Source organism: Hyperolius riggenbachi, chromosome 3 (genome assembly GCF_040937935.1).
Source record: "Hyperolius riggenbachi isolate aHypRig1 chromosome 3, aHypRig1.pri, whole genome shotgun sequence".
In the NCBI taxonomy this organism is placed as follows: Eukaryota; Metazoa; Chordata; class Amphibia; order Anura; family Hyperoliidae; genus Hyperolius; species Hyperolius riggenbachi.
Window position 1 is genome coordinate 360,771,568 of NC_090648.1, and position 21,799 is coordinate 360,793,366.

Below are 21,799 nucleotides of genomic sequence, written 5' to 3' on the forward strand. Positions count from 1 at the left end.
GGAATGAGGAAGTAATGTCTGCGCATGTCTGCCTTGGAAGGCCGCTTTGAGGCAGCGCAATCAGAGACATTACACCGGTAACTTCCTTATTACGCTGACGTGCATTCCCGCCCCCATCCAGAGCGTCATCTGACACGCTCCCGGCTGGGGCCAATCAAGTCTCTGCATGACCACGCGCGTATTAACATGCGCGTAGTTATGGTTACCTACGAACGCTTATCACACGACGTGTGGGTACCAGTGACGGTCACATGACGAAGGCGTGGATACGGCGAAAGGCGTAGTGACGTCATTGGCACACGGAAGTACTGCAGTGAGAGAGATCTTGCGTCCCAAGACCGCCCGACGGGCCTCACCGCTGCAGGCCACAGCGGTCAGAAGGCTGCCCCCCGCAGATACATCAGGGCTTTGCCCATCTACAGGCGTAAGTGCATTTTTTTGTTTGCGATTTTCAATTAAAAAGTTAATACACCGTGGAGCACTCCTTTCCTCCTTTTGTCCGGTTTTCACATTAGTCAGTTTGTAATTGATCAGTTCAGTCCTTTACGACGACAACACAAGTTTGGGTACTGCTACAGATCGAACGGGTGAAACTGGTGCCAACTGCTATACCGAGCAGGTGGCAACATGGAGGAAAAACAGATCCATTGTAACAAACTGATCCGTTTTGAAACTGAAAACTGATCCATTTTACAGGATCCGTTTTATATCCATCCAGACTCCAGTATGAACCCAGCCTTATGCATAAACTGTGATTAAAGTACCCATTAAACTCCAGTTATTTTAATAACATTAGGTAGGGGTCACACCTGTAAAAATCTACAGTGTTTTTTGCTGTAATGTAAAATTGCATGTGAAAATGCAACTGATGCTTTACCATAGCGCTGCTGCTTTTTTCGCCATGTGCAATTCTGTATAACGTTTAAAAAAAAGTATACGAACTGCGCTACTTTTCCACACCACGCATGTGACTCCAACTGAGAAAAAAAAAAAAAAAACGTTAAAATAAAACACAGACAATATGCGGATATCGCGGGACATGGTGCGAATTAGTCTTCTTTGCTGCAGACACAAGTGTGATCCCTCTCTTACACATTTAGGCCACTGTGGCAGATGTTCCTTTCACTGAGAGAGGAAGAGGTGGTGCTAGTAGATTTCACTTAAAGGGACACATAAGTCAAACAAAAAAAATGAGTTATACTCACCTGGGGCTTCCAATAGCCCCCTGCAGCTGTCCGGTGCCCTCGCCGTCTCCCTCCGATCCTCCTGGCCCTGCCGGCAGCCACTTCCTGTTTCAGTGACAGGAGCTGACAGGCTGGGGACGCGAGTGATTCTTCGCGTTTCCAGACACATTAGCAACCTCTATGCTGCTATATGTTATATGATATATGCTATAGTAGCATAGATGGCGCTATTGTGGCCAGGAACGCGAAGAATCACTCGCATCGCCAGCCTGTCAGCTCCTGTCACCGAAACAGGAAGTGGCTGCCGGCGGGGCCAGGAGGATTGGAGGGAGACGGCGAGGGCACCGGACAGCTGCAGGGGGCTATTGGAAGCCCTAGGTGAGTAAAACTCATTTTTTTTGTTTGACTTAAGTGCCCCTTTAAAGAGAGCCTGAACTAAAAATTAAAAGTCAAAATAAACATACACAAGTCATACTTGCCTCCCGTGTAGTCTACTCCTCAATCTCTTTCTCCTTTCCTGCGTTCTGTTTGTCCACTGTGAACAAGGAAATTCTCCGTCCTCCATTTTGAAAATGGCCATTACCCCATAACAGCTTTCTGGTCAGCACACTCTTGAGCCATAGGGAAACATAGACATTACTTGGCACATCAGTCGTCCTCTCAGCTATAACTGACAGCAACTGATATACTTCACCTCTGACAAAATTTTGTCAGAACTGGAAGGGATCATTGTCAGAAGAAAATGGTGAGCTTCTGCGAGGAACTGATGGCAAGGTAACTATGTAATGTTCATTTGAAGTTACCTCATGTGTTTATTTTAAATATTTTTACTCAGTACAGATTCCCTTTTAAAGAGGACCTGGACTAAAAATAAAAAGTCAAAATAACCATATATAGGTAGGTATACTTGCCTCCTGTGTAGTCTAATCCTCAATCTCTTTCTCCACTCCTGCGTCCTGTTCGTCCACTTTGATCAGTGGAATTTTCTGTCCTCTATTTTAAAAATGGCCATTACCCCATAACAGCTTCCTGGTCAGCACACTGTTTAACTGTAATATCACCCACTTGAGCTATAGTGAAACATGGACATTACCTTGCACATTCAGTTGTAACTGACAGCTGCTGATATATAACTGACAGCAACTGGCATATTTCAGTTCTGACAAAATATTGTCAGAACGGGAAGGGATCACTGTAAGATGAAAATGGTGAGCCTCTGAGAGGAACTGACAATGAGGTTAGTATGTAATATTCATTTGCAGCTACGTCATGTGTTTATTTTAAATAATTTTACTCACGTCAGGTTCCCTTAAATAGTCTGCAGGGACTTTATCCGTTTTTTTTTTTTTTTTGTTTTTTTTTCATATTCTAATTGAATTGTCTGTTTTATCCTGCTACTCAGTTGCTTTTGGAGTTTTAAGCTATAAATGATCTTTTCTCCAAGAATTCTTTTCTCTGAACAGTTTATAACTATTTTGTTTCTATAATTATTGACTAGCACAGGTGTGGGCAAACTTGGCCCTCCAGCTGTTAAGGAACTACAAGTCCCACAATGCATTGCAGGAGTCTTACAGCCACAGTTATAAATCATAAAAGCAAATGCATTGTGGGACTTGTAGTTCCTTAACAGCTGGAGGGCCAAGTTTGCCCATGCCTGGACTAGCTCAAAAAGGAAGTTAAAATTTCCTGTTTAGTATGAAACCGTGAAACTATTTTTAAAGTAGAGCTTGGATGTCCTCTAAATAGAGTTCAGCTGGGTGGCATGAAAAAATATCTTGGAAGGATGGGGACATTTTTTCTCATACAGTGTTCCCTGACAGGCTATTGGGCCCCCTCACCTGTACATCGTTCCCTAACAGTTTAGTGGTGCCCGCCTCCCCTGCACATGATCCCTGCCAGTCCAGTGGTTCCCCCCTCTCCTATTCAGCTTTCCCTGGTGGTCTAGTGTCCCTCTCCCCATTATGATTCTTTGGTGTTCAGTGTTCCCCCCCTTCCTTCCCCATATAGCTACCCTTGTGTCTAGTTGCGTCCACCCATCCTGTGCTTCCCAGCCCAATACACACAGCTTATCCTCCTTTCTGTGCTCCCCTGTTCATGTTTCCTTAAGTCCTGAGCTCCCCTTTTAACTATATACTGTGCTTCCCCTGGTCCTGTGATTTTCACCAACGACCCCCACTCCCCTGGTCCTGTGATTTCTCTCCCCCACGGTCCTGTCCTTCCCCTGCTCCTGTGGGGTTCCTGGCCCTATGCTCCCCTTGTCCTGACCTGTGTTTCCATGTTCACCCTGGTTCAGTAGTATGTCCCTAGGATTCACGTCTGTGCAACAGCCACATCACGTTCCTGTCATTTACACTTACTGTGTCAACCATTGACTTGCATTGCTGCATAATTCATGTGGTAGGCACAGATCATGCGGCAATGCGCTGTAAACTGTGCATCAGGAATGCGGCGGTTTGGATACTTCCGGTGCACCGTTTCCTGTTTCGCATCATTAAGTGTGCAAGTCCATAAACTTGTAAGGCCCTTGCGGCAGGGTAGTGTAATGCAGGGCAATACAGTGGCCAAGTGTAAAAGGGACTTTGAAGGACGCATCCGAGCTTAAGAAAAAACAAAACACAAGATCTACTTACCTGGGGCTTCCTCCAGCAGCCCCTGGCAGCCGATCAGTCCCTCTCCGCAACTTCAGGAAGCAGGACTTCTGTGCCTGCGCAGAATGCTCCAGGCCATGTGATCGCAACCATGAACTGCGCAGCCACGTGCTTACGCAGGTGCAGAAGATGCTGATCTGACGAGGCCGGCATTTGCAATGCAGGGGATCTTGGGACACCGGAGCTGTGGTATGGGACAGGTAGGCTGCCAGGGGCTGGAGGAAGCCCCAGGAAAGTGGATTTTGTTTGCTCGGACCTGTCCGTTAAGCATTTAGGTACCACTCCCCTAACTTTGAGACTGTCAGAGTTTAAATAATTACCTAGGACGTTTTCTTTTCCATTTAGGTGAAATGACTCTCATCGATGAGACCTTTTGCAGTAGCCACTGAAAGGCATAGTAAGCAGGGTCAGTAAGTGCAGCACAGGGAATCCTCTAGGAGCACAGCTGGCAGAGGAGTTCCCTCTTCATGTGCACTCTTCAGTTCAGAATCAATGTCAGACCTAGTCCGACACAGAGAAACATGGCTGCTGCTAGGTTCTCTGTTGCCGTGTCTAGCACAGCGTCAGCCCCTTTAGATCAGTGTTGGACTAAGTCTGACACTTTTATCCCCTTTGGCACCTCACTTGGTCGAGGTGGCCATCTTGGCTTAGAATCTAGCGGTGTGCAGATGTCCCATAAGGTCACTTACAGATCCATCAGTGCTGTCATTACTGGACATGCCCATTATATGTTTAAATGTATATTGTGGTCTCTCATCTGTATTGGCTGCCATGCTGTATAGGTTTTCTGTTGTGCTTTTCTCTCTATACCTTTTGCTACCAACTACATGTTCTAGCATATTTCTTTTTCTTTTGTATAGTAATTGTCACTTTCCAGTGGAAAGATGGGGCCTCGTCGGAAAGTCAGACCCTGCAAAACAAATTCTGAAGGTGCAGAAAGCAAATCCAGTGATCCTAAGGATTACATGAACCAGCTATCTCATGAAGTGCTTTGTCATATATTTAAGTGAGTATTGTCATTGCTGTGCCTTGTCAATATGTGGAAAGGATTCCAACTGCTAATTCTTTCCCACATTCATTCCTTCATGTTTGTACTAAATCTAAAGGCTCATACACACATCAGACTATAGTCTTTGGAAAATGAAAGATCACAGACCAATCTTACCACCCTTCATGTAGTATGAGAGCCATACTCTACACAGTCTTTTCTATGGAGCTGAACTCAACATCAGAAAAAAATCTTTGCAAGATGCTGCACACACAGATGCTGTACAGACACAAAAGATCAGTATCTGCAAAAGATCTGTTCCTGCCAAAAATCCATTCCTGCAAATTGCAATGCTAGTCTATGAGATCTGAAGATCATCATACACATGTGATTTAACTGACATTCATCTGCAGATCAGATCCACCAGGATGGATTTTCAGATCTGCGGATGATTGCTTGATCTGCAGATGAATGTCAGTTAAATCATGTGTGTATGATGATCTGCAGATCTCATAGACTATCATTGCAATTTGCAGGAATGGAGTTTTGGCAGGAACAGATCTTTTGCAGATACTGATCTTTTGTGTCTGTACAGCGTCTTTGTGGGCAGCATCCTGCAAAGATTTTTTTTCTGATGTGGAGTTCAGCTCCATAGAAAAGACTGTGTAGAGTATGGCTCTCATACTACATGAAGGGTGGTAAGATTGGTCTGTGATCTTTCAGTTTCCAAAGACTATAGTCTGATGTGTGTATGCACCTTTAGGCTTTCTCTTACAGTGCTGCCCATAATTATTCATACCCCTGGCAAAGTTTGACTTGGTTACTTTTATTCAACCAGCAAGTATTGTTTTGAAGGGAAATGACATAGGTGTCTTCCAAAAGATAAGACAATGTACAAGAGGCATTATTGTAGGTGGGAAAAAAATTCTCAGCTTTTATTTACATTTGTGCAAAAAGTGTCCTGTTCAAAATGATTCATACCCTTCTCAATAATCAATAGAAAATATACAACACCACCCAGTGAAATTCCGTGTATGCATCCACCATGTAAACAGTTATCACAGGTCCTCACCATACACTATAGCTGCCAGGTCACAGACGGCAATAAAAGCACCATAATCCACTAACCGCCTTTGAACACTCCACATGTGCAAAAGGACACCATTGGCGTCACCCGTGGCCTCTCACCTGCTACTCTGCCGTCCAAATTATAAGACAGCAGAGACACTTGTGGGTATATTCCAGCAGGCCCCAATTGGCATCAGTATGGCAGATGGATCTTTGCTTTAGCAAAAGAAAAGCAGTTTTCAAACCGCTCTCTGCAAAACCTAGCAACTGAAGGAACTTTTCATAGTGTAAAACCGCACAATTATTAAAAAAATGTTAAAAGAAGTGCACTCACATATTCCGATGTAAAAAACAAGCCTATCAAAATACAAGGTCTCCCATGCTGACTCTCCACGCCTGTAGCTCTGCACTGAGCATCTTGTACATTTGTACTCATCAGGGGCTGTTTTTTGGGACAAGGGATAATCACTGATGCAGAATTTAAATACTTAATTGTTGATGCACCAAGGATACCGGTCATATACCAAAACCCTAAGGTATAAAAGAGTTTAGACAAGCCCCCGGGAAGACCAGTCATTAGAGTCTTTAAACCAACGGATGGGAGAATATATTGATACATTTCTGCAACCGATCGTACAGAAACTTCTATATCTAGTTAAAGATACAAAACGGATGATTCAAGAGGCCTAACGCATACAGTTGGATGAGGGTAACATCTTGGTAACAGCAGACGTGGCATCGTTGTATATGATTATACCACATGACTTGGGACTGCGGGCAGTGGAAAATGCCCTGATTAGGACAGGGACCATAAGAAGGGAGCAAATTATGTTCATTTTGTGATTATTGAATTCTGTTTTGGATCACAATTATTTTTGGTATGGAGACTAACAAGAAAAGGATCCGCAAACCAAGCCGGGTAGTAGTAAAAGGCTGATGAGTTTATTAGAAAAATCCGCAGACCGTGCAATAAAATCACAGGATCAACTTGCGCGTATCGGGCCTACCATCTGCCCTTATTCGTAGTAATTTTTGGTATGCAGGTAATTTTTTTTCGTCTGATAATGGGGATGTGCGATGGGGGTCAAGTTTGCCCCTAGCTTGGCTAATATTTTAATGGATTAATGGGAGAGAAATGTTTTAGGTGACATAAGAAGCAATTGTGTTAAAAAAAATGCTTTCGTTAAATAGACGATTTGTGCATTATTTGGAGTGGGAAGGAAGAGGCATTAGAGAAATATTTGCAGTGGCTCAATTCTAATAAATCGGGGAATCAGACTGACGGCTGAGTATGATGCGAACAGAATTTGCTTCCTGGACTTGGAACTGTATAGGAAGGGAGACGGATAACAAAGGAGGACACACTTTAAGAAGATGGCTAGGAATGAATACATTCTGTATTCCAGTTTCCATCATAGGAATTGGCTGATGAATATACTGAAGGGGCAGATGTACAGAATAAGAAGGAACTGCTCAGAAATAATGGACTATAGGGAGCAGACTGACATGCTAATGGATAGATTTGTGTAAAAAGGATATGGACGTGATAGATTGGTGCAGATTCGAGATGCCACTGGAAGATTGGATAGGGGACAGATGTTGACTGTAGGACAAGGAAAGGTACAGATGGTATAAATATTGTTATGCTACACTATTGGATTTCAATTCTAGGCACAACGAAGTTGAGCGTGTGTTTAGGAAGCATTGGAATGACCTTAAAGCTGATAAAGTTCTGGGTGGAAGAATACCTGAACAGCCTCAGTTTATACAGTATATAGAAAGGCAAAAAACCTGCAACTGATACTGGATCCCAGTTTTATTGATGGACCTAAGATGAGGATGGGTGGAGCTTGTGGGGAGCAAGGGCTTCTTTCCATGCCGGGATTGTGTGGTGTGCAGAGAGGCATAAGCTTATAGGGGCATTCAGTTTACTGGTAAGGTTAACGGAATGAATTATGAAATTAGAGCTAGTATCACCTGTAATAGTAGTCATGCTCTGTGTATGGCCTGGTGCCCATGTGGATACCAGTACATAGTAAGGACCACTAGAAGATTAAAGGATCGCATGGGGGAACATGTGCGGAATATTAAAGTAAATGTTGGGCATCATTTATCCAAGCATTTTGCTGAACATCATGGCCGGGACCCCATGGGCATGAGGTTTTGTGGAATTGATAAATTGAGGGTGAAATGGAGGGGGTGTAATAAGATTAGGGAATTATCAAAGATGGAATCCTGTTGGATCAACGAGATAAAAACCTTGTGCCCCGGGGGGGTCTTAACATTGAATTTGACTTGAACTTTTTTTTATATCGAATGATTGAGGTTATGATGGAGTGGGTATGGGATATATACATGTCTCTGTGAGGTTATTGGGGGCATGTGTATGCTCCATAAGGATTCTTTCTTGTGTTTTCTGGGTGGTTGGTGGGACCTGTCCCCATTTTACCTGCAGTTTATCCGAGCGGAGTGGCTTTTACGTGCTGCGCTGGTGGACTGGTCTTGCATCTGTTGGCTTAGTGGATGGAATATGGAATTAAGATTTAATGGTATTTACATATAGATACATTTAATTGTATAGCCAATTATGATTGATTGTATGCGAATTACTACATGGATTCAATGTAATAAGGCTGCCTGTTAGTACGAGCAGGACCTAATGATTTGTAAAACAATGTATGCATGCATCAGGGCTTGAGGAATGGGCTGCTTAAAATTAGTATTTATCGAATTAAATTCGGCTTGGAAACAATTTTGCATTTGCATAAAATAGCTTGCCTTTTGGGGCTAATGTATTAGGCATATTGCTGTCAGCCAATCAGGGAGCCGGTATATTGACAGAAAACCTTTTCTCCAGGCTTCCTCCAGGACAGCCGGTAGGTTGAGAGTACACCAGTTCCTCGCTCTATGGATACACAGACAATTAACAACAAATTTTCATACCCAATAGGCCACCTTACATATGTGCGCACAAGCTGACCAACTACAGTTTTCACTGTTTCCTACCTTCTAGGAACACAGACCTGTTTTTGTAAAGGAGGGGTGAGCTCCTTGTGCAGGAGACGTTAAGGGCTCCCATCCCTTGGAGGTTATCCGCGCGGGGACCCATGTTTTTAGGTTTCTGGCATTGTGGTGGCAGAAAAAGGACACTGGAGCAAAGCAGGGTCTGCTTACCGGTGTTCTGGTGGTGAGGAGGTGTTAGAGACCCGCACCGTCCGGAAGCATGGTGTTTCCTGCAGTGTGGAGGAGGCATCCGGAAGTGCTTACTGCGCAGGCTTCCGTAGATACGCTTCACGCGGTACGGATGACATCACGAGCGGCGCCCTCCTTTCCAAACGCAGATACCGCCGCTATTTCCCCGCTGGCTCCCTGCTCATTGGAGACCTGCCAATGCCAGGTCAGGTTTAGAGCATATTACCTCACTCGGCCACCTCCGTATTTTAATTCCCCATGTGCCTGGACGCTGCTGCACTGAGAGAGGGTGCCAGTAAGTAACATGGCGGCAGGGGAGGGGGAGGGGGAGCCAGCCTGGGGCAGGCTATTTAAGCGTCTGCTCTCCGTGGGGAAAGGGTTCTAAAGGAACATGGAGCCTGCTAGTGTTACATCTACAGAACCCTCAAAGTAAACTGTTACAGGGTCAGCCGTGGTTGCTCCTACTACAGCAGGACAGGTATGTTTGTCCTCTTACAGCACAGATGCAGTTAACACTCTGCTGTTTTAAAGAGGAAAAGTCCTTAGGCTTACTTTTATAAGGACTCTTCTTTTTTTGTTTCTTTTTTCCCAGGCGAAGCCTTTGGATAAAATCACATCTCTGAAGCATGAAAATAAATCTAAAAGATGTAATACCTGCTCAGCTAAGCTAGCCAGTACTTGGGACAAGCCCTTATGTCAAAACTGTTTAGAGGCTAGTACTAGCAATTCCAGTAATGAGTCTAAGACGATCACAAAGTTTTTAGACTCCTTTAGATCTGAAATGCAGTCGACTTTTCAGACCTTAAGAAATGTACAGACTGACAAACTGACGCCTGCACAGACTTCTTCCTCTATCTCTACTAATCAGGTGAATAATTTAATGATTAATGAGGAGGATGAAGTTTTTTTCTGTTTCATCTAGAACTGAAGAGGATGATTTGTCCACGCAGGACTCAGACCAAATATCTAAAGTGACATGATTTTTGTTAAGCGCAGAAGAGACAGTTGAGCTATCTATGACAGTGAGCAAATTCCTGAAAAAGTGCAGGAGGTTTCTATCCAAGACCAAATCTATAAAGGTCTTGAGACCCCCGTTTCCCAGAACTGGAAAAAAGATATACAATTCCAAAATCTTTTAAAATGTTTACTTTTGAAGACGAGGAAGTTGAGAAGTGGAAAATTCCGAAATTAGATGCAGCTTTGTCGCAACACTATAAAGATGCGGACCTTTCATTTGAGGACACGGGGGCACTAAAAGATCCTCTAGACAAGAAGGTGGAAGTTAACTCAAAAAGAGCTCTGGAAGCAATTTCGTTTGTGTGTAAATCCCACTCCCGGGTACTACAACAGTGGTTCCTGCAAAACGGGGGAAGAAATTGCCACTTGTGGGATCAGAAAAGATGCCTAGATACGAAGACTAAAAAATCCCTCCAATGGTGGTTAGATCCACTAAATTTTATCCCAGGGTCGCACTTGGATTCAGGAGTCTGTGCTACGGGTGTCCACGAATGCAAGTGCGTGGGGGGCCCACGTTCAAAGATGTCAGTTCTAAGGGGAGTGGTCAAAGTCCTTAAAGGACAGATCTTCAAACTTCAGAGAGCTATCTACAGTAAGAGAAGCTCTGTTAGCCCTGGGGGATCAGGTCCAGGGCCGTCATGTAAATATACTTTCGGACAACATGGTCACAGTTTCCTACTTAAACAGACGGGGGTACCAGGGTACCAGACCTACTTTGTCTATCATTGGAGATAATGGCTTTGGGAGAAAAACATCTAAGATCACTTTCAGCAACCCACATAAAAGGCTCGCTAAACAGAGTAGCAGACAAACTCAGGAGGCCTATACTAGAAGCAGAATGGGAATTGAATCCAGAAACATTTCAGCTTCTTTCTCCGAAGGGGGGGTTACCAGGTCTGGACCTCTTTGCGTTCCCAGGGAACGAAAAGGTTCCAGACTTCTGTTCGCTGCATGCATCTTCTTCAGTTCACAGGCTAGATGCTCTGCAAGTCAGCTGGGGAGAAGGACTGATTTATGCCTTCCCATCATTCAATCTTCTAACAAAAGCAGTCAGGAAAATCCAGCTGGAAAAAGCCACGGTAAGTTTGATCACCCCTTGGTGGCCAAAACGATCATGGTTTCCGATAGTCAGATCTCTGGCCCTACAGGATCCATTTCCACTACCAATGAGGGAAGATTTGCTGTCTCAAATGGGAATTTTTCATCCAGACCCACTAAGTATAAATCTGACAGCGTGGATCCTGAAAAGCTGCTACTGATTAACAAGGGATTCTTGGAGAAAGTGATAAATACACTTCTAAAGAGTAGAAAAGAAATTACAAATAACATTTGTAGAAAGGTCTGGAAAACCTTTAACAACTGGAAATCGAGAAAGGGTGTTTCAATTTCAGATAATTCTTTGACAGTAGTATTAGACTTTTTACAAGATGGAGTAGACCTGCAACGTTCGGTGAGCACCTTAAAAGTACAGATTGCAAGTATTTTTGGATGCCCATTTAGCCAAAGAACCGTACATCAAAGCATTTCTGAAAGCAGTATCCAAATCTAAGCTTGTGCCAATCAGATCGTTTCCTCCGTGGGATCTTTAGTTGGTTTTGCAAGAACTAACGAAAGAACAGTTTGAGCCGCTGGATAAAGTTCCTCTCAGGTTCATGACTCTGAAAGTAGCCTTTTTGTTGGCCATCACCACAGCAAGGAGAGTGGGTGATTTACAGGCCTTGTCAGTAAAAGATCCATACATGACTATAGTTCCAGATAAGATTACCGTATATACTCGCATATAAGCCGACCCTCATATAAGCCGACCCCCCCAACTTTTACCTCAGAAATCAGGGAAAAGTCATTGACTCGCATATAAGCCCCCCCCCCCCCCCCCCCAGTATAAATATCATCATGTGCTCCCAGCATGAGGTGGCCCCCTCTCCATAACCAAATGTGCACCTACATGTCAGGCAGCCCCCCTCCCCATAGCCAAATGTGCACCCTGGTGTTAGTCAGCCCCCTCCCCACAGCCAAGTTTGCACCCAGGTGTTAGGCAGCCCCCCTCGCCACAGCCAAAAGTGCACCAGGTGTTAGGCAGCCCCCCTCGCCACAGCCAAAAGTGCACCAGGTATTAGGCAGCCCCCTTCCCACAACCAAATGTGCACCGAGGTGTTACTCAGCACCCCTCGCCACAGCCAAAAGTGCACACAAATGTTAGGCAGCCCCCTTTCCCACAACCAAATGTGCACCCAGTAGGCAACCTCCTGCTCCCCCCATGTCACATATATCTACAATAAGATATTGGTACCTGTGCTGCGGGGGATTCTGGATAAATTGAAGAAACCCGACGTCCTGGGTGGCAGGAGAGTGCCTACAGTGGGCGGCAGAGCGGGGTCTCCGGTATTATTGGAGGGCAGGATCGGATACCATCAAAGCGGGACAGGTGCTCCTCCACTACCAGCCACTCGCGGGTCCTGCTTTCCCTGCTGCACGGCGGTGGGCAGAATGTGATATGGATCCGGGCATCCGGCGGTGCAGGCAGTGACGTGACTGAAGTGACAGAACCCGAGCTGAAACACCAGCGCGCAACGATCGGGGATTCCCTCTTCCGTCCTGCACTTGCTGTCTAAAGACGCCACTAGATGGCGTCATCTATATGAGACACAGCAAGTGCAGGACGGAAGAGGGAATCCCCGATCGTTGCGCGCTGGTGTTTCAGCTCGGGTTCTGTCACTTCAGTCACGTCACTGCCTGCACCGCCGGATGCCCGGATCCATATCACATTCTGCCCACCGCCGTGCAGCAGGGAAAGCAGGACCCGCGAGTGGCTGGTAGTGGAGGAGCACCTGTCCCGCTTTGATGGTATCCGATCCTGCCCTCCAATAATACCGGAGACCCCGCTCTGCCCCAGGCACTCTCCTGCCATCCAGGACTCCAGGACCGCAGCTCCAGTCCCACACAAAAATGGCCAAAGTAGGTGACTCGCATACAAGCCGAGACCCCCACTTTTGGGGCACTTTTTTGGGGTAAAAAATTCGGCTTGTATGCGAGTATATACGGTATCTTGAATCTATGGAACGAGCACTATCACATTATTATTCACGGTTCTCCACTCTAGGGACAAACGTACACATTTTTCCATGAAAGAGAAAGTTCCCTATTTTCGAATGGAGTCCTGTATATAATTAAATATATACTCCAAAAACCATGTGTCAAAATTGAAAAATCTTTATTATAACACAATCACATACAAATAAAATCAATAAAATGCCCCCATATGTCCCACAATAAAGGGACCGCCAAGGAATTTCTAATAATCAAGTAGTCACATATATTAATCCATAAACCACCATGCAGACATGGCCAGCCAACAACAATAATAAAGTGCTCAGTGCAAAAGAAACTGACAATAAATCTGTGTAAAAAACAATGATAAGGATTGCGGACTGCGACCCACACCCAGAAATCCGGATATGCGTCCCAGTCCACAATCTGTGCAACTCCAAAACCTATCTAATGATATAATACAAAATATTGTGCAAACCATACAATAAAGTGCGTTACAGTCAATGGCTGGAATGGCTTACAAGTGGATAGAGTGGTCCTGGCGTGGGGGTATTCGTGCCTTACGCGCTCGCAGGACTGCTGTCCGCTTCAATCGAGGCTAATTAAAAACTGAATGTGAGCAGCTTAAATGTCCACCGGGCGTGGGGCGGGACCCTGGTTAACGTACGTGGCCACGTACTCTGACCCTGCCGCCCAGCGCGTAACTAACACGCTGTTCAGCATGGTCCTATCACTTCCTGGGATCTATTTTGCGCATGCGCAATGCGGCCCAATGTCCGCGTTCAGCGTCACTATGCGTATGACGTCACTACACGTCCTTTGGATACGCTCGTCGCTCACAAGTGCGACAGTGCGTTCCAGGCTGTCCTCAACATGCGTTCCATTTCCCTGTCATTGAACAACCAAGCTGGATATATTAAATAAACAAGCATATCAATATGCACATGAATCTTACACAGAAAAAAATATAAAAATAAACAAAATAATGATAAACAATTGATATAAACATTATGTGTCAGACGAATCCCACGATTGAAGTCACTTGTCTCCAAGAGATCATATTTGATGCTCTGCTGCCATCAAGTGTTTAAGATGTTGAATAGCATTAAAGATCTAAAAAAGGGAAACTTAAAACAATAAATTGCAATTAGTGTCACTACATTTATTGATTCATGTATATATATCTCTCATGCATCCCCAGGTATATACTGTGCCTGACGGATCTGCTACTCACAGACAGATCCGTCCTATTTCGATCGAAGTCCCAAAGTGCAATGTTCTCAAGGAAAAGCGTGAATTACAATCTTTATCAAAGAGTGCCCATGCTGTCCATATTAGTTCTGCTACTCACAAACAGACCAATCTGGCTCACCCAGTACCTCCTGGTGTAAATCTTTGTACAGAGAAGGCCCTCAAAAGCACCAATTGCTATCACACAGTGAAACATGCAAGTGATTGTAGACATACACACCAAACCAAAAGTGTCCTCTGATACTTACTTTCAGAGGTGGTGGTCATTGTACTCACCACAATGACCCCAAAACACTATTATCATAAATCTTACTACTCTAGTGACCACAACCAATAGAGACATCATCTGATACTCACCTCCCACACATGCCACCTAGCTGGAAAGTAGTACTTTCTACAAGATATGAGAAAAGAAGGAATCAAATCATTAAAAAAAACCCTTCATTTTATTTTAGAAAGCAACCATAATTATAATCCTCATTGAGGCCCCATGGTCTTTGGGTTTTAAGGTCGTGTATCCACCTCAGCTCTTTTTTCAATAAAATCACGGATATATTTCCACCTCTCTCACTGTGCTTCACATGTTGTATGCCCTTAAAGGTCCATCCTCTCAAGTCACTGTTATGGTAATCCAGGGCATGTTCTGCCACTGTGGTTAATGTTTTCCCCTCTCTCCTGTCACGTTCTGCTAGTTTAATTGTAGAAATATGTTTTTGTAGACGTAATTTTAGCTGATTTTTTGTTTGTCCTATATATTGTTTTTTACAAGGACATTCTAGTAAATATATAACTCCTTTCGTCTGACAGTTTATAAAATCTCTAATTTCGTATAACTTACCAGTTTTAGCGCTTGTAAATGTTTTACTCGTGATCATCCATGGGCACACCGAGCATATTCCACATCTGTGGCTCCCCTTCAAATTGGAGACATGATTTTCCCTAGAGAAGTGGCTCCGACTCAAAATGCTTTTAAGGGTGGGTGCTCGCTTGGCTGTGATACTGGGATGGTCTGTAATACATTGTTTCAATAACTTGTCATTCTGTAGGATACTCCAATGTTTTCCAAGGACTTTATATATCTCTTTCCAAGCATTGTTATATGGGGTGACAAATCGTGTCAATTTCTTCTGATCCTCGTTTTTCAGTTTGGGTACTAACAATCCTTCCCTAGGTGTAGCTTTTGCCCTCCTTTTTGCGATCTCAAGGCATTTACGAGGGTACCCCCTCCTTTGGAATCTTGCCCGCATCTTGTTACTTTCTGCTTCAAACGCCTCTTCCGTGGAGCAATTTCTCCTAAGGCGTATAAATTGGCCTGTCGGGATGTTTAGTTTCAAGTTTCTTGTATGATGTGAATCAAAGCTCAAAAGATTATTGGTTGCCGTGGGTTTTCTAAAGATTGTTGTTTGTAAGATTCCAGTGGGACTCTTTTTCAACTTCCAAAAATCCACCTCCTCATCAGAGATCTGATACGTCAATTTGATGTTCATACTGTTCTTATTGAGGGCATCCAAAAATTCTCGACAGACTGATGCGGGCCCCTGCCAAAAAATTAACAGGTCGTCGATGAAGCGATACCACCCCAAAATATGGGGGTGGTACCGCTCCATCGACTCCCCCCACACCGTCTCTCTCTCCCACCACCCCAGAAACAGGTTTGCCACAGCTGGTGCGCATTTAATGCCCATGGCCACACCTCTTGTCTGTAAATAATATTGGTGGTCAAAGAGAAAAAAAATTTCTGGTCAAAATAAATTCCAAAAGCTCCAAGAGAAACAGATTTCTCTCCCGGTTCGCTGTACTGTCCATTTGTAAGAAATACTCCACAGCTCCAATACCTTCCCTATGGCCAATGTTGGAATACAACGATTCCACATCACATGTGACCAGTAAGACGTTGTCTGGTAAACTTAAATTACTAACTCTGGACAGGAGGTCACCGGTGTCTCTCAAATAAGACTCCAGGCCTGTGACATATGTCTGGAGGAAAAAGTCCACATATTGACTGCATTTTTCACTTAATCCTCCTATACCCGAAATTATCGGTCTCCCGGGCGGGTGCTCTCTACTCTTATGGACCTTAGGCAACATATAAAAAGTTGGAGTTGTCGGCCATTCACTCCACATGAATTTGTACTCATTGGAATTTATGATGTTACAATCTCTAGCCTTTTGCAGGATCCCTTTCAGCTCCCCTTGATACAATTTCGTTGGGTTATTTCTCAACTTCTTATAGAAATTTGTATTTCCCAGCTGTCTTTCTGCTTCTTTGATGTACATGTCGGTGGGCCACACCACAACGTTACCCCCCTTATCTGCTTCTTTAATTTGTATTTTTCGATCTTTTTTGAGATCCACTAGTGCTCTTCTTTCTTTAAATGTTAGATTCTGATAGCCTTTTATATGAAGAGGCGTTTGAAGCAGAAAGTAACAAGATGCGGGCAAGATTCCAAAGGAGGGGGTACCCTCGTAAATGCCTTGAGATCGCAAAAAGGAGGGCAAAAGCTACACCTAGGGAAGGATTGTTAGTACCCAAACTGAAAAACGAGGATCAGAAGAAATTGACACGATTTGTCACCCCATATAACAATGCTTGGAAAGAGATATATAAAGTCCTTGGAAAACATTGGAGTATCCTACAGAATGACAAGTTATTGAAACAATGTATTACAGACCATCCCAGTATCACAGCCAAGCGAGCACCCACCCTTAAAAGCATTTTGAGTCGGAGCCACTTCTCTAGGGAAAATCATGTCTCCAATTTGAAGGGGAGCCACAGATGTGGAATATGCTCGGTGTGCCCATGGATGATCACGAGTAAAACATTTACAAGCGCTAAAACTGGTAAGTTATACGAAATTAGAGATTTTATAAACTGTCAGACGAAAGGAGTTATATATTTACTAGAATGTCCTTGTAAAAAACAATATATAGGACAAACAAAAAATCAGCTAAAATTACGTCTACAAAAACATATTTCTACAATTAAACTAGCAGAACGTGACAGGAGAGAGGGGAAAACATTAACCACAGTGGCAGAACATGCCCTGGATTACCATAACAGTGACTTGAGAGGATGGACCTTTAAGGGCATACAACATGTGAAGCACAGTGAGAGAGGTGGAAATATATCCGTGATTTTATTGAAAAAAGAGCTGAGGTGGATACACGACCTTAAAACCCAAAGACCATGGGGCCTCAATGAGGATTATAATTATGGTTGCTTTCTAAAATAAAATGAAGGGTTTTTTTAATGATTTGATTCCTTCTTTTCTCATATCTTGTAGAAAGTACTACTTTCCAGCTAGGTGGCATGTGTGGGAGGTGAGTATCAGATGATGTCTCTATTGGTTGTGGTCACTAGAGTAGTAAGATTTATGATAATAGTGTTTTGGGGTCATTGTGGTGAGTACAATGACCACCACCTCTGAAAGTAAGTATCAGAGGACACTTTTGGTTTGGTGTGTATGTCTACAATCACTTGCATGTTTCACTGTGTGATAGCAATTGGTGCTTTTGAGGGCCTTCTCTGTACAAAGATTTACACCAGGAGGTACTGGGTGAGCCAGATTGGTCTGTTTGTGAGTAGCAGAACTAATATGGACAGCATGGGCACTCTTTGATAAAGATTGTAATTCACGCTTTTCCTTGAGAACATTGCACTTTGGGACTTCGATCGAAATAGGACGGATCTGTCTGTGAGTAGCAGATCCGTCAGGCACAGTATATACCTGGGGATGCATGAGAGATATATATATATATACATGAATCAATAAATGTAGTGACACTAATTGCAATTTATTGTTTTAAGTTTCCCTTTTTTAGATCTTTAATGCTATTCAACATCTTAAACACTTGATGGCAGCAGAGCATCAAATATGATCTCTTGGAGACAAGTGACTTCAATCGTGGGATTCGTCTGACACATAATGTTTATATCAATTGTTTATCATTATTTTGTTTATTTTTATATTTTTTTCTGTGTAAGATTCATGTGCATATTGATATGCTTGTTTATTTAATATATCCAGCTTGGTTGTTCAATGACAGGGAAATGGAACGCATGTTGAGGACAGCCTGGAACGCACTGTCGCACTTGTGAGCGACGAGCGTATCCAAAGGACGTGTAGTGACGTCATACGCATAGTGACGCTGAACGCGGACATTGGGCCGCATTGCGCATGCGCAAAATAGATCCCAGGAAGTGATAGGACCATGCTGAACAGCGTGTTAGTTACGCGCTGGGCGGCAGGGTCAGAGTACGTGGCCACGTACGTTAACCAGGGTCCCGCCCCACGCCCGGTGGACATTTAAGCTGCTCACATTCAGTTTTTAATTAGCCTCGATTGAAGCGGACAGCAGTCCTGCGAGCGCGTAAGGCACGAATACCCCCACGCCAGGACCACTCTATCCACATGTAAGCCATTCCAGCCATTGACTGTAACGCACTTTATTGTATGGTTTGCACAATATTTTGTATTATATCATTAGATAGGTTTTGGAGTTGCACAGATTGTGGACTGGGACGCATATCCGGATTTCTGGGTGTGGGTCGCAGTCCGCAATCCTTATCATTGTTTTTTACACAGATTTATTGTCAGTTTCTTTTGCACTGAGCACTTTATTATTGTTGTTGGCTGGCCATGTCTGCATGGTGGTTTATGGATTAATATATGTGACTACTTGATTATTAGAAATTCCTTGGCGGTCCCTTTATTGTGGGACATATGGGGGCATTTTATTGATTTTATTTGTATGTGATTGTGTTATAATAAAGATTTTTCAATTTTGACACATGGTTTTTGGAGTATATATTTAATTATATACAGGACTCCATTCGAAAATAGGGAACTTTCTCTTTCATGGAAAAATATATACGGTATCTTGAGACCTGACCCATCCTACATACCTAAGGTTAATACGAGGTTCCACAGGACCCAGGACATTATTGTACCTTCATTTTGTGAGAAAGCGACCTCTGACAGAGAGAACTTTTCATCTGTTAGCTATTAGAAGAGCAATTATGATTTATTTGCAAGGAACTAGAGAATGGAGAAAGTCAAATAGTTTACTTATTTTATTTATGGGGCAAAGAAAAGGACTACAGGCGACCAAATGTAGTATTTCCAGATGGATTAGACAAGTTATTGTACAGTGTTACTTATCAGAATGCAGGGAGAGAGATACCTAGCCGGTGAAAGCTCACTCTACAAGAGCCTTTTCTACCTCTTGGGCAGAAAGGGCAGGGGCATCAATCGAACAGATATGTAGAACGGCAACATGGTGTGATCCATCTACATTTATCAAGCATTACTGCATCGACCTTCTATCAAGTCAGGATGTGTCGTTTGGCAGGAAAGTGCTACAAGCGGTGGTCCCTCCCTAAGAGTGAGTGATAAAAAATTCTGGTTTTATTTCTTATGTGTGCTCTGTGGTCTCTCAACCTATCGGCCGTCCTGGAGGACGCCTGGAGAAAATCCAAGTTAGATTTACCGGTAATCGGGATTTCTAGGAGTCCTCCAGGATGGCCTCTTTTATACCCTCCCTTTCTTCTTGGATGGGAACCTCTGGTTGGGGCATCTGCTATGCTATGGGGGTGTGCGCACCTAAGGTGGTACTCTGTCATAACTGTAGTTGGTCAGCTTGTGCGCACATCTGTAAGGTGGCCTATTGGGTATGCAAATTTAATTGTCTATGTTTCCATAGAGCGAGGAATTGGTGTGCTCTCAACCTATCGGCCGTCGTGGAGGACTCCTAGAAATCCCGATTACCGGTAAGTCTAACTGGGATTTTTTTTCTATTAGATGCCATAGGCTGATGGGGAAGGGCGGTACCTGTGACGCTCTAGCATTAATGGCAAGGAGGTTCAATCGGAACCCAGCAGTTCTATGTGGATGGGCGGAGCAGAGGTCTGAAGTGGCATTTACCAATAGGACAATGCTGCGCATTGGTGCGAGTGAAGAGCCATCCATGGGAACTCACACTGGCATGACTTATAGACGGATATGCAGTTTGGCCTCTTGAATCATCTGTTTCGTATCTTTAACTAGATATGGAAGTTTCTGTACTATCGGGTGCTGAAATTTTATCAATATATTCTCCCACCCGCTGGTTTAAAGACTCTATACCACTAGCCCGGGGGCTAGTCTAAACTCTTATGTATCTTCGGGTTTTGGTATATGACCGGTATGGTCCATCAACCAATAAGTATTTAAATTCTGCATCATTGATTATCCCTTGTCCCAAAAAACAGCCCCTGATGAGTACGGATGTACGAAACACATAGGGAAGGGCTACAGGCATGGAGAGTCGCATGGGAGACTTTGTATTTTGAGATGCTTGCTTTTACATCGGAATATGTAAGTGCACTTCTTTTAAAAAAAAATTTGATGTGCGGTTTTACACTATGAAGTGTTCCTTCAGTTGCTAGGTTATGCAGAGAAAGGTTTGAAAACTGCATTTCTTTTGCTGAAGCAAAGATCCATCTGCCATATTGATGCCAATTGAGGCCTGCTGGAATATACCCACAAGTGTCTCTGCTGTCTTATAATTTGGATGGCAGAGTAACAGGAGACAAGCCACGGGTGACTCTGATGGTGTCCTTCTGCACATGTGGAGTGTTCAAAGGCTATAATATTGTGGTTTTATTGCTGTCTGTGACCTGGCAGCTATAGTATATGGTGAGGACCTGTGATACCTGTTGGTGGATGCATACACGGAATTTCTGAACACTAGGTGGTGTTGTATATGGACATTTTTGATAATACAGCATCACGCTATGGTTTTCCTTTTTCTGTTTATATTTTTTTCTGATAAATATCCATACCAGAAGGCGGAATTTAAATTGATGCATTAGAGAGCAGTATCCGGGAGAGATTTGGATTATACACTACATGCTTGGTAAATGATATTGAGATCCATTGACTCTTCTATTTTGGACTAGAATTTGTGCACATATGCTGTTTAATGCACTGAAATTTACATAATTTTATGTTGTTTAGTTAAGCTTGGAGTGAGCACACTTCGTACAGTTTATTATTAATCAGTAGAAAAGCCTTTATTGGCTATTACAGCAATCAAACACTTCCTATAATTTTACACCAGCTTTTTGCATGTCTCCACGGGTATTTTTGCCATGTGAAAGACCAATACAAAGTGGTGTACACGTGAGAAGTGGAACGAAAATCATACATGATTCCAAACATTTTGTACAAATAAATAACTAACTTCAAAGTGGGGTGTGCATAATTATTCAGCTCCCTTTGGTCTGAGTGCAGTCAATTGCCCATAGACCTTGCCTGATGAGTGCTAATGACTAAATAGAGTGCACATGTGTGTAATCTAATGTCAGTACAAATACAGCTGTTCTGTGACGGCCTCAGAGGTTGTCTAAGAGAATATTGGGA

The 21,799-nt window shown here is 43.5% G+C and overlaps 1 protein-coding gene across 1 annotated transcript in view; it reads left to right on the forward strand.

The window, feature by feature from the left end:
• The first annotated feature begins 265 nt into the window (after nucleotides 1-265).
• The window catches only part of FBXO38 (F-box protein 38), a 106,390-nt gene continuing 84,856 nt past the window's right edge, over nucleotides 266-21,799 (forward strand). Inside the window, exons 1-2 of the mRNA XM_068277117.1 lie at nucleotides 266-424; nucleotides 4,693-4,838. Coding sequence (XP_068133218.1) covers nucleotides 4,717-4,838 — 122 coding nt within the window. The 5' untranslated portion in view covers nucleotides 266-424; nucleotides 4,693-4,716. The remainder of the gene's footprint in view (nucleotides 425-4,692; nucleotides 4,839-21,799) is intronic.